Source organism: Sphaerodactylus townsendi, linkage group LG02 (genome assembly GCF_021028975.2).
Source record: "Sphaerodactylus townsendi isolate TG3544 linkage group LG02, MPM_Stown_v2.3, whole genome shotgun sequence".
Taxonomy (NCBI): domain Eukaryota; kingdom Metazoa; phylum Chordata; class Lepidosauria; order Squamata; family Sphaerodactylidae; genus Sphaerodactylus; species Sphaerodactylus townsendi.
Genome location: NC_059426.1, coordinates 75,509,451 through 75,522,619, shown reverse-complemented (window position 1 = coordinate 75,522,619; position 13,169 = coordinate 75,509,451). Strand labels below are relative to the sequence as shown.

Below are 13,169 nucleotides of genomic sequence, written 5' to 3'. Positions count from 1 at the left end.
GCGGGGAAGGGAAGAGGAGTAACAGCGCGCTAGGCCCGGCAGGAAGCACGAGTTGGGCTGTCGCTGGCCGCTGTGGTCTCCTCTCAACTGTTTCTTTTTCCTAGGCAAACACTTGCCTAGACTGCCACGATGGGAGCCCCGGTTCAGGACTTTGTCTCTCAGCAGCTGGAGTTGCTGCAGGAAGAAAGGGAGGCCGAAATATGGGAAGCCAGGTACCGCCTTCGGGCACCGGGAAGCAGATGCTTCTTGCAGTGTAGATGTGCTACTGACACAGTCTAGAAAATAGGGTGGATTCATTTAAATCACTGAAATAAAATTATAATGATTGTAACTAAAGTTTCCAGTTAAGGATCATATGTTTTCTAAACAAACGTCAGTCAGTCTAGTTGCTAGAACAGCTCAAACAAATGGTAATGAAGTAAAGCCTCCATGTAAGTTTAACCGACAATGCTCTGCTCTCCAGCTTAGTTGTAAACCAGGAGGTGCTTATCTATTTTTCACACCCTCTCCCCGGTTTTTTTTTAAATATATATATATTTGCCATCTCTTCTTTACCTTATGCAAAGGGCCTGTAAGACAAAGTGGTTCGACCAGGCTTTTGGTTTAGGCAGCTATGGTAATATCAAGAAGTCTCCCCCCTTCGTCTCCGTCTACCATCTCCTGTGTACTAAATTGTTAGTGTTGAAATATTATTTAGTGCCTCTTATTGTGTAGGCTTAGATGATGTTCTAGATTAGAAGTTGTCACCTCTTGTTGTAATTATTGATCAGATGTTATTAAATATTTTTAAATTGTTTTGAAACTGTTTTACACTGCCTCGAGCCCAAAAGGAAAGGGGTAGGATATCAAAATTAATAAATAAAACTAATAATAATAATTGCAATTATATAGCATGGAAACATGATACTAATACTAGGCCTGTTACCTGATGCTGAAATGGAACTAAAAAGGAAAGGTGGGAGGGAGAGAGCTAGCAAAGTAGCAGCCCACTTTCCTTTCCAAATTACTTAGACTGATGTAAAACTGCCAAGGCTCAAGTATTAATTTACTTACATCCCTGATTCCCTTTACTCAGTCTCTTAATGCACACGGCCATTGTGTGACATGGGGATCTGTGTAGTCTTCCTCCATACTGCAAGTAGATTCCTATGTAGCATTCCTATGCTGTTTCACATTTTTGCATGTCCAGGACAGTTTTTTGTAGCTATTCACCAGCAGCACCCTTGACATTTTTCCTCTCAGTATTCTGAGAAGGGAGAGCCAAACTTTTTAATTGTTATCATTCACTTGCATTATTATTATTATTGTATTTTTATTGTATTTTATTGTATTGTATTTATAGGATTTAGCTTTTGCTGTTTTTATCACTGTTTTTAAAGATTTGGCCATTTTATGTTGTATTATGTTTATTGTTGTGCACCGCCCGGAGCCCCTCGGGGATAGGGCGGTATAAAATCTAATTAATAATAATAATAATAATAATTTTACTTCTCTTCTTTCCAGGGCATGGCAGGAAAATACTTCCTTGAAAGAGCTACAACGGCGAGGGGTATGCTTGCTGAAGCTTGAAATAGCCAGTCAGAAAACTGGATTGTATGGCCGGCTGCTTGTAACTTTTCAGCCTAGAAAACGTGGCTCAGAACTTAGTGAGCTGCCTTGTAACAGTTTTGGGCCTGGTAAGTAAGTACCTGTTGACTTAAAGGCTATGCTGAGCTTTAACTAGATCAGGGGTCAGCAGCCTTTGGACCCGTTTTCCACGACCCTGAAGATCTACCGAGCCGGAGAGGCGGCTTCACACAGAGCCACCTCCGGTTTGGCCCCACTACTCACCTTTCCTTCCAGCGCTGGGAGGCGGAGGAGCCGGGCAGGGAAACCCCCCGTGCCTGACGGAGCAGGCATCCACCTGCTCCGTGGGGCAGAGTGGGGATGGCGGCTGCAGGGATGGCAGAGGCGTTCCTTCCATTGGGCAAAGTGGGCAGTTGCCCAGGGCGCCCCCTTGTGGTGGGTACCAAAAATGCAGGTTCGTTTGTGGGATTTTTTGTATTTTCAGTGTTTTTCCGGGTTTTGGCCTGCAGAGGTCGCAGTTCTTAGGCTAGCAGCCCCAAAATTTCAGGGATTTTTTGGAAGACTCTCCTGATGATATCCAGGTTTGGTGAGTTTTGGTTTAGGGAGTAAACGTTATGGATTCCAAAGGGAGTTCCCCCACCCCCCATTGTTTCTAATGGGAGCTAATAGGAGATGGGGGCTACACCTTTGAGGGTCCATAACTTTGGATCCCTAATTAAGCTTCCTGAAACCTGGAATGTCATCATCAGTAGGATCTCCTAGAGACTCTGAAATTTTGGTGCCTATATCTTAATTGCACCCTGACAGCAGGCACCTAAATTTCCCCCCAGACTCCTTTTAAATCCCCTTCCTGTGCTTGTTTTCCTTATTTTAATTCTCTCAATTACCTAATAAAAAAAAAAGGAAGGGAGGGTGGGGTGGGGTGGGGTGGTGGGGGTGGTGGGGGTGGGGGGGGGGTGGTGGGGGGGGTGGTGGTGGTGGGGGGTGGTGGTGGTGTGGTGGTGGTGGTGGTGACCACCCCCTTCGGCATGGCTTTAAAGGGAGAATCTGAAGTCCCCAGTTTAAACAACATTGAAAGTGATGCTGTTTCAGGGTGGGGGATAATCCACCCCCAAACAGCATCACTTTCAATGTTGTTTAAACTGGGGACCACAGATTGTTCCTTAAAGGTGGATTTAAAAGGAGAATCTGGGCTCCTTAGTTTGGCATATTAGAAAATAATGCTGTTTGGGGTGGATTCCAGCATCCTTGTTTTAAACTAGGAGCCCAGGTTCTCCTTTACTAATCTATAAAAGTTTAATCTAGGACCCCAGTTTAAATAACATTGAAAGTGATGCTGCTTCCCCCAGTTGGGGGGACTAAATACAACATAAAATGTTTTTTTTCATAGCAGTAATAAAACTTTTTTGAAAGCGTTTTGAAAATGTTTCAAAAATATTTCTGCTGTATGGCATGGCCCATTTGCGTGATGTTCAGATTTGTGAGTTGGGGCATATCCCTATAATGTGTGATGCAGTGACTTTGGAAGACCACCTGGTGCGGAAAAATCATTGTTTGTAGTCCACGGTGGGGAGGTCAGCTCGGGGCAATTCAAACCCAGGTTTTACTTCCAGGGAACCAGTTTGCCTAGGTAATGCATACTGAGAGGGGGAGGGGGATGGTGTAGCTGCTCTTGGGAGGGACACACTCCACTCTATCCGCCAGCCTCCAGGGTCGTGGAGGGCAGTGGAGTGTGTCCCTCAGCTCCTGTTTCCAGAGCCGTGCCAGAAGGAGAGGGTGGAATGGAGGGGATGTGAAAAATGGCTCCCTCACGCATGGAGCCACCTCTGGTTCAGGCCCTCCACTCACCTTTCATCCAGCGCTTCTCTAGAGGGCTGGAGGGACATGCCCACACTAACCTTTGACCTCCAGGCCACGTGGAGCCGCAGTATAAGGCTGAAAGAGCCGCATGCGGCTCCGGAGCCACGGGTTGCAGACCCCTGAACTAGATGCTGTACTCCATCCTTTGCTTAAGAGGGCTCTGAAACGCTTGATGCCTCAGGGCCATATTTGGATATCAACAGACGTTGCAATTATAAATATTGCCATTCAGCAGAGGTTGTTGTATCTAGATCTCAGCTGAGAAAATTATAAAAACTCATGATCCAGTGTAAAAACCTTCCTATCTGTCCAAACCTTCCATTTAAAAAAAATTCTTCCCAATTTTTAGGTCTGGATTGAACTAGCATTTAAAATACATCAGATTAATATTGGCTCTGGATGGAGTATCAAATCAAGTTCAAGGTTTTGGTGCTTACCAGAGGTGTACTGGGGAAAATGGCACCTGTGGGCAGCACCTGCTCTGGGTGCCCCCCTGTGTTGGTGGAGCCCCCCCACCCCCGAGGTGCCTGGTGTTGAGCCATGGCTGCAGGCTGACTCCTGCCCAAGAACTGTCCTGTGGCTGTGGCTCACCACTCAAGCAAGCACTGAGGCCGGCTCCTTCCTCCCCGGCCTTCCTGCTGACAGAAAGGCCGGTTCTCGGGCAGGAGCTGGACTGCAGCCACAGCTCAGCATCAGCTCAAGTAGGTGCCGTAGCCGGTCATGAGTCTCTCACATTTTAGTTGAGCTTTACCTGTATTCTTAAGCATCTGGAAGTTATTTTATGTCTGTTCTTCAGGATTGAAGAATATCCAGTCCACTGATACATATTGCCTGAAGCAGTGTCAGCTTTGGGCTGCAGTAACGATGACTTCTCAGGATTTCCTCTGGTATTCTGGGATCCAGAGAGGAACCCATGTAAAATGTAAAAGGAAAATGAGATAGCACAGCTACTTTTAGTGAAGGTTCCTTTCTAGATATATTGGTTTTACATGGATCCAGAAGCCAACTTTTGATGCTTGTGACCTATTTCCATCTTTACAACACTGAAATTGGGAAGGTTACGAGGCAAATCAAATGCTTGGTAAAATATATGAGCGCGGCAGACCTGAGCACTGATGTGTTTTCCTCCAAAAAGCTTCCCAACATACAGATTTACTTCATAGTCTTTAATTTAACTTGAATAGAATCAACTTGTATCTATCTGAATTACTATCTTTACTTTGGTTGGGTATTCTAGAGTACTGAAGCCAATCTAAGAGGAAGTTTGGAACACTAGTGACATTGCTTAGGTCTCATGTCATGCGTGGTTTCTCTAATCTGCATCAATAACCTGGTCAATCAAATGCCCCATCTTCCTTACTTATTTTGGAACTTTTAGCTACAGAGCATGTTGTTTTGTGAAATCAAGTAAAGGCAGTACTTTCTCTTTTAAGGACATATTCAAGCTCCCATTTCACCATGTTCTTTATTAGAGAATCTCGAGTTAAAATAGAAATACTTGCAGTAGTCAGTGAATGTACCTTTAAAATGTAGATGGGTTTCTAGTAGGATTTGTGCTGTGTCTTTCTTAGCAGTGGACCAGTATGGGATGAAATGGCTGAAATTTCAAGGTGTGAAATTGCAAACCCAAAATGCAATTCAGTGCTTTTTCTGCTTATTTTTTAGGGGGACGTTTTGTAGTGGATTGTGATGGGGCTAGTGGATAAGTGGGAGGTACGTGGAGATCCTGAGAGATGCAGGCAATTAGATGTCCAAGCCTGGACAGCTGAATTGTACAGTCTTGTGGGGGAAACTTTCAGCAAGATGTAACCTCTGTTCCTGGGGATTGGAATGCTTAACTGTAGTGTTTCTAGTGCAGCTTTTACTATTCTGTGCTCTGCATTTTTCTGTCTGCAGGTGACATTGTGGGACTATATGAAATGGCTGGTCAAGGGGATCAGCTGGCCACAGGAATTGTCACTCGCATGGCCCCCATGTCAATTACAGTTGCCATTGATGAGCCTCAGAATAGCCTTGTGAGCTTAGAACAGGAGAACTCTTATCGTCTGCTGAAACTTGCCAATGATGTTACATATGTGAGGCTAAAAAGGTAAATGTGTATATTTATGTATGTACAACATTTACATTGCATCTTTCTCCATCAGTGGAGATCCCAAAATGGCTTATCTCATTATTCTGTCCTCCAGTTATCCTCACGACAACCCTGTGAGGTGTGTGACTGGCCCAAGGCTACCCAGCAAGCTCCCATTGTAGAGGGGATTCAAATGTAGATCTCTGAAATCCTACTCCAGCACTTTAACCACTATAACACAATACAGCTCTATATACAATAGTCAAAGTTGTAATAACTAATTGCTCAGTTCCTTGCTCAGTTCCTTCTTCTCCTTTATCTCTCCCACCCCGCTGCAAGATCACAAGCACTGCAGAAGTGTCACCAATGAGCATTTGAATATTTTGATCTCTGCATGTGTAGCTTTCTTAGCTCAGAGCAGATGATGCTGGGAGGTCCACAGTCCCGTCTTTTGAAGAACAGTTACAGTTGGAGTCAAGATCACAGCCACATTGAGAAGGGTAAAGAAGGATAATGCTTTCATCCCTGCAAATCCAAACTGTGCAGTTACAGTCTTTTAAAGAAAAAACTTTAGGCAAAACATGTGTACCCATCTGTTTTCTTTTGAAAAGTTAATAGCTGTGCTGGGGCACAGTTTTGATTTTGAAATTGTGCAGGAGTGGAAGAGTTAAACCCTTTTTTCACTCTTGCAGCTTCCATCTGATCAGGCCCGTGCACAACTGTAACTTAACATTTAAAAACTAGCAGATCTGTGACTTGTCGTACATAGTTTGACCCTTTCTTCGTTGAGTGTTATTACTTGGGGGAAGGGGGGAATTGTCTCTCTCCTTTTAGCCCTGTAGATTGCAAGTGGTGGAGTAACACCCACACTGGAGACTTTTTTAGTGGCAGATGGCCCACTGTAAGGAAAGTAGCTGGGCCAGATTTAGAATGTAGATGCTTCTCTGCTTGATTTGGCTTTGCTGGGCTTCTGTGTGTCTGCCTGACTTACCCACTTTTTGGTGCTACCAGCTGATTTTAATTATGGGAGCTGTGTTGACTACTTCAAAGGATACAGCAATTTTACCATATAAGGCTTTGTTAGAAAGTTCTTATATATAGGGATAAGATGGTTAACTTTCCTGTTAATAGTATACCTTATGAAAGCAGGTGACCTCCAAGTGTCCAGAGCAGCACCTTCAGTTCTGTATTTGAAGACAGATAGCTTATAAAGCTATAAATAAATAACCCTAAAATGGTCATGTGTACTTATTGGTTATTTTGTCCCATGGCTGGAAACTGTATTACAGTGTGGTTAGATTGTGTGCATTGATGTGCATTGATGTGAAGAGCTCTGGACTTGCAAAAAGAAATAAAATATTATTTGCAGAGAATGTGGAGTGGAACTTAATGTATCTCCACAATTTCTAATTCTGAACTCTAGAAAAGTGTCTATAATGGCTCATCCTTCAACGGAACTACATAAATTCTCTGAAGTGGTGTAAAATGTTACTGTTGTTTGATGTTTTTTTGAAGTCTTTAAAGGAATTGTCTTTATCAGTTCCTTCTGTATATTCTTTTTTGGCAGGGCTTTAAACACAATCAGTCAGTATCGCTCTGGCCCAGCGTCTGGCCTGATTGATGTCCTCCTTGGTTCTTCCGAACCTAGTGACTCCAGTGGTGCAGGTAAGAATTTTGTCTTTCCCTTTTGAATGTAGATAAAACCATGCAAGTCATGTCAACTGAAGCAGTCAAGAGTAGTCTGTGCTTTCTCAACTGGAATATTGTACTTGGTCAGTGGAATGGTAAGCAGAGTTACATCCTTCTAAGTCCACTGAAGTCAGTGGGCTCAGAGAGGTGTAACTCTGCTCAGGATTGTACTGACAGTCTCTCATGAGTGCACCTTCCTTGCATGCTTTGAAGGGAAAAAAAGCAAACTGCAGATCTAATTCATTGCTGACTCCTCTGCCTCTTGCCTCCAGCCCCTTTCATTGGTACTTTCCATCCATCACTCTAAGGCCATTTCTGCATGGCCCCATGAGTGGAGGTGCACCAGTATAGTTGGTGCCGGTGTTGCAAACGGCCCCAGTGGCCCACAGGGCCGCGTTCACACGGGCATGCCAGCACAGATCCCTCTTACCTTGTCTCCCAGGCGCTGTTGCACTGGAGAGGCCAGGGGACATGCCCCCATGGCCAAGGCAACACCTCCAGGGCCAGAGGCCAGGAGGCATGTCCCCTGGCCTATCCAGAGCGACTGCAGCTAGGGTACAAGGTAAGAGGGGAAAACTGCCATGGGGAAAACTGCCGGCTTCCACCCGGTGCCATTCACTCGGCACCGAATAGAAGCCGGCGTTTTCCAAAAGACTCGCTCATTGAATGAGTCCGAAAAACGCCATTTGGGGGGGGGAGGGGAAGCTGCCACTTTTGTGCTGCAGCAACGGTAGCTGTGTGATCGTCTCCCCCACAATGGCATTATTACCAGCCCCAAGCTGGTCTAAATGGCCTGTTCAGAAACTGCCTAACACACACACCATTTCTGCTTAAATAATTACACAGAAAGGGTGGGACCTAGCATCTGTGCAAGTGCTTTTGGAGAATGTCCATGTAGCTGGGATCCTGACACCTGCATCAGTGCACTTGGTGTATTATTTCAGTGAATGGTCAGCAACTAGCCTGCACCAGTCCATCTGTTCCACTCCTATCAAGCAATAGGGAGGTGCTTATATGTTTGCCAGCAATTGCATATAAGGCTTCCCCTCTTGTTTCCTTTCCAGTGTTACCTTTACTGTGCTGAGCTGTGACATTAACTATACTGTTCTAACTGTGGGAATAATGCAGTATTCCCAGTTCGTGTTGTTGGGCTAGCTGGCTACTTCTACTGACCATTTGCTGGTTCTTCACTGGTTAACATGGTATTCCGTAGAGGAACTAGGTCCATAGAAATGTTCCCTTAAAGTTGCTGTAATCTAAGGCTGATTCCGCATGGGCCAAAAACAGCAGTGTTAAAACATTGTGAAAATGGTGTAAAAGGGTTTAAAATGTTGTAAAAGGGTTTATGCTGTTTTCACACCATTTTCACACTGCTGTTTTTGTCCCATGTGGAATCAGCCTAAGATTCATAGAGAACTGGCAGTCAGGGGCAGTTAGCCAGGATCATTGCAGAATCCAAAGCTGAGGCACCAGCCACCAGCTTCTCACAGTGTGCTGGCTGTATTTATTTTAATGGAACCTGTGTAGATGTCCATAACCGTTCTCTTCAGCTATAGTGCCATCATGTGCAGAGTTGATTTCAAGGGGAAAAAGACTGGAGTAACTGTGCACAGAGTGGCAGAGCCAAATTGAAACTTTCCAGCTTTGTTCGTCTTGTCCTCAGGAGTCACCAGTGCCAATGTGCCCAAGTTCTGTTTTCAAAGTACACCATAAGTTACATAGTAAAATAGGTCTTCAGTTACAAATTATGCATTGTAGGTGTTTTTCTTACTGTGTAAACAAAATAATCATAAGAACATAAGAACATAAGAACAAGCCAGCTGGATCAGACCAAAGTCCATCTAGTCCAGGTCTCTGCTACTCGCAGTGGCCCACCAGGTGCCTTTGGGAGCTCACATGTAGGATGTGAACGCAATGGCCTTCTGCGGCTGTTGCTCCCGATCACCTGGTCTGTTAAGGCATTTGCAATCTCAGATCAAAGAGGATCAAGATTGGTAGCCATAAATCAACTTCTCCTCCATAAATCTGTCCAAGCCCCTTTTAAAGCTATCCAGGTTAGTGGCCATCACCACCTCCTGTGGCAGCATATTCCAAACACCAATCACACGTTGTGTGAAGAAGTGTTTTATTAGTCCTAATTCTTCCCCCCAGCATTTTCAATGAATGCCCCCTGGTTCTAGTATTGTGAGAAAGAGAGAAAAATTTCTCTCTGTCAACATTTTCTACCCCATGGCTAATTTTATAGACTTCAATCATATCCCCCCCTCAGTCACTCTCCAAACTAAAGAGTCCCAAACGCTGCAGCCTCTCCTCATAGGGAAGGTGCTCCAGTCCCTCAATCATCCTCGTTGCCCTTTCTCTGCACTTTTTTCTATCTCCTCAATATCCTTTTTGAGATGCTGCGACTGTGAACTGGACATAGTACTCTAAGTGCAAGGTCGCATCCACTGCTTTATATAAGGGCATGACAATCTTTGCAGTTTTATTCTCAATTCCTTTTCTAATGATCCCCAGCATAGAGTTTGCCTTTTTCACAGCTGCCATGCATTGAGTTGACATTCCCATGGAACTATCAACTAAGACGCTTCAAATCCCTTTCCTGGTCTGTGACTGATGTTCCTGACCCCTGTAGCGTGCAGTATGAAGTTTGGATTTTTTGCCCCTATGTGCATCACTCTTTACATTTTGCTACATTGAACTGCATTTCGCCATTTCTGAGCCCTGTTCACCTAATTTAATGGAGCTCTTCGCAATCCTTTGTGGTTCTCACCACCCTACACCAATTTGGCATCACCCTGCAAAACTTGGCCACCAATACCTCAATTCCACTTTGGCCTTCCAGGTCATTTTATGAATAGCGTGCACTGGTCCCACCATGATCCTTGGGGGATACTCACTCCCTACATCTCTCCATTGTGATGAACTTCCTATTTTATAATTCCTCGCCTCTTTGTTTCCTGTTTCTCAACCACAGTTTTTAATCCATAGGAGGACTTCCCCTCTTATTCCTTCATTGCTGAGTTTTCTTAACAGTCTCTGGTGTGAGGAACTTCTTGTCAAAAGGCTTTTGGAAATCCAAGTAGACAATGTCCAATCGGCACCACCCCTGTCCACATGCCTGGTTTACACCCCTCAAAGAACTCTAATAAGTTTGTAAGACAGGATTTGCTCTCTGCAAAAGCCATGCTGGACTCTTTCTCAGCAGGTCTTGCTTTTCTACATGTTTCATTAATTCTTATCTTTAATGTATAGATTCTACTAATTTACCAGGGAATAGATGTCAAACTGACTGGTCTGTAATTTCCCGGGTCCCCCTTAGATCCTTTCTCTTAAAGATTGGTGTGACACATCTTCCAGTCTTCAGGGATGGAGCCTGATTTCAGGGATAAGTTGCATATTAAAGTGAGAAGATCAGCAATTTCATGCTTGAGCTCTCTAAGAACTCTTGGGTGAATGCAATCTGGGCCAGGGGATTCGGTAACATTTAGTTTATCAATGGCTGCCAGAACTTCTTCCTTGTCTACCACACTATCTTCGGCTTAGTTCCTCTGATTCGGCCTCCTAAGAAGCTTGGTTCTAGGCCAGGAGTGTTCCTCACCTCCTCTTGGGTGAAGACAGATGCAAAGAATTCATTCAGCTTCTCTGCAATCTCCCTGCCATCTTTTAGCACACCCTTTGTTCCTTTGTCATCTAACGGGCCTACCGCTTCCCTTGCTGGCTTCCTGCTTTTGATGTACTTGAAGAACTGTTTGTTGCTGGTCTTGATGTTCACAGCCATGCGTTCCTCATAATTCTTTTTTGCCTCCCTTACAGCTAACTTGCTTCTCTTTTGCCACCATTTGTGTTCCCTCTCATATTCTTCATCAGCCAAACTGGACTTCCATTTTCTAAAAGACATTTTCTTTTTTCTGATAATTTCCTCAACCTCTCTTGTTAACCATGGTGGCTTTCTTTTGGACTGGGTGCTGCCTTTTCTAACCTGTGGAACACATTCCAGCTGAGCTTTTATTACTGTGTTTTTAAATAATCAAGTTATTCTTAAGACGAATACTTAAGACGAATTATTCTTAATCAAGTTATTCTTAAGACGAATATCTGGAAGAAAAAGGTATTCTTAAGACGAATTCTTAAGACGAATTATTCTTAATCAAGTTATTCTTAAGACGAATACCTGGAAGAAAAAGGTCACAATCGCTTAATATCTCCTTTCATGACCAAGGTTTGAAAAATCTAATAAACTATTTTGCCTACCACCTTGTCCAAGTTAGCCACTGGTGCATTCTTTGTTGTACGGGGTTTGTCAGAACATTAACAAACATGGTATAGCACTCTTGAGAGGATTTCAGTCAAAGTGCAGGTAAATGGATCATATTTTGATATTTTTTCACATTTAAAAAAACCTATCTGAGCACAGAAAACTAACTTATCAAGGAGATGGTTAGTTTGGAAACATGTAAAACATTTGCAATGACAGGTGGTGACCACCAGAGGTCAGCGTTCTCCCATGAGCAGTAAACACTTAGTAATGCCATTACTGCTCATATTCTCATGATCTTTTCTTGAAATGAAATAAGCATTTTGTTTTTATTTGGATTATTTTATTTCAATTTTTAGACAGCCCTCCCCCAGAGGGCTGAGGGTGGTGAACAACAAAAAAATTACAATAATTTAAGCATATAGTCACAGTAATCATAATTGAAACAGTAAAAGTAGGATACTACTATAAAATGGGAACTGCAGATGGCGACAAAACATACATCCCTATCGTGCCCACATGAGGCCTAGATGTAATAGGGTTAAACGGTCAACCCGGCTAGCCAAACACCTGACAAAACAGGTCCGTTTGAGCTGCCAGAGGGGCTTCATCCATCTGGCAATCAGGACTTGCCTTATGATTTCCACGGACTTTCCTCACTGGCTCACTACCCTTGCAGCACTGGTGCGCATGGCAGTATTCTGGTGCTGGACCCTTGGCAGGCAGTTCAAGGAGTTGGGGCTGAGCACCCTGGACCAGAAGGCCTACTCCCCTGCTGACTCTGCAGTTGCAGTGTGGCTTCTCAGGGCAGGCTGTTGACAGGCTTAGGCTGTTTTTTTTGTCGCTCCCTGGAGGTGTTGTTGGTAATTTTCTCTGGTAAGAGATATCTTTACATTACAGGTAGAGTGCACGGAGGCAAAGCACAACAGAGCTTCCCCAGGCGTGCGTATGTGTGCTGGCAACAAAGAAAATTCAAAGTCAATTCATAGTTTATAACTAATAAGAGGAGTCTTTATTGGTGAACTCCATTCTGGATAGAAAATACAGGTGAAGATACAGGTTCTCTATTCTAGTCTATGTGGATGGTGAGAGATGCTGTCTGCATTCCTCTGCACACATGGTGCGAGATGGAAGGTGTGTGTAAGAATGGTGGAGAGGAGGAGAAGCAGAAAGGGAGTTCCCTGAGAGCAGCAATCTACATATCAAGGGATGGTAGAGAATGGTGTCCAGAGTCTTGACCTCCTCTAGCTATCTGACTCACTGATAAGTCCCTGAGGCAGGAAACAGCATAAAGTCCTTCACTTCCAACAGGTGTCCCAGATGCCCTGTCCCTGCTGCTTCCTGGTGTCATCTTGGCCAACTAGGTTGCCAGCTGCCACCAGGGTACTCCCTTGTTCACATGTCTGCCTTCCTGCTCAGTGGGAGTTCCAAGAGTGGTGCCAGGTGTCCTGAGCTGGAAGGCCTGCTCCCCCATCAGCCTTGCAGTGAAGCTTCTTGAGACATGCTGGCACTGGGCTTGGGGTCAGTTTCACAAAGGGGAGACACTTAGTCCCTGGGGGTACTCCACTACCTCCCCAACTCTTCACTCCTGGGGGGAAGAAGGTGGGGCCTAGCCAAATGTATCTCCCACCCAAGGTTCCCATTTTTCCACATACCCCCTCTATGCCTATGCCCACCCCAAGTCACCATGTCTGGTCCCTCCCCTCCCCCCCAAAAAAATTGGCTCTA

The 13,169-nt window shown here is 44.5% G+C and overlaps 1 protein-coding gene across 1 annotated transcript in view; it reads left to right on the top strand.

The window, feature by feature from the left end:
- The first annotated feature begins 10 nt into the window (after positions 1-10).
- Positions 11-13,169, top strand: part of IGHMBP2 (immunoglobulin mu DNA binding protein 2) — a 102,072-nt gene continuing 88,913 nt past the window's right edge. Inside the window, exons 1-4 of the mRNA XM_048484900.1 lie at positions 11-212; positions 1,504-1,676; positions 5,323-5,515; positions 7,065-7,162. Coding sequence (XP_048340857.1) covers positions 130-212; positions 1,504-1,676; positions 5,323-5,515; positions 7,065-7,162 — 547 coding nt within the window. The 5' untranslated portion in view covers positions 11-129. The remainder of the gene's footprint in view (positions 213-1,503; positions 1,677-5,322; positions 5,516-7,064; positions 7,163-13,169) is intronic.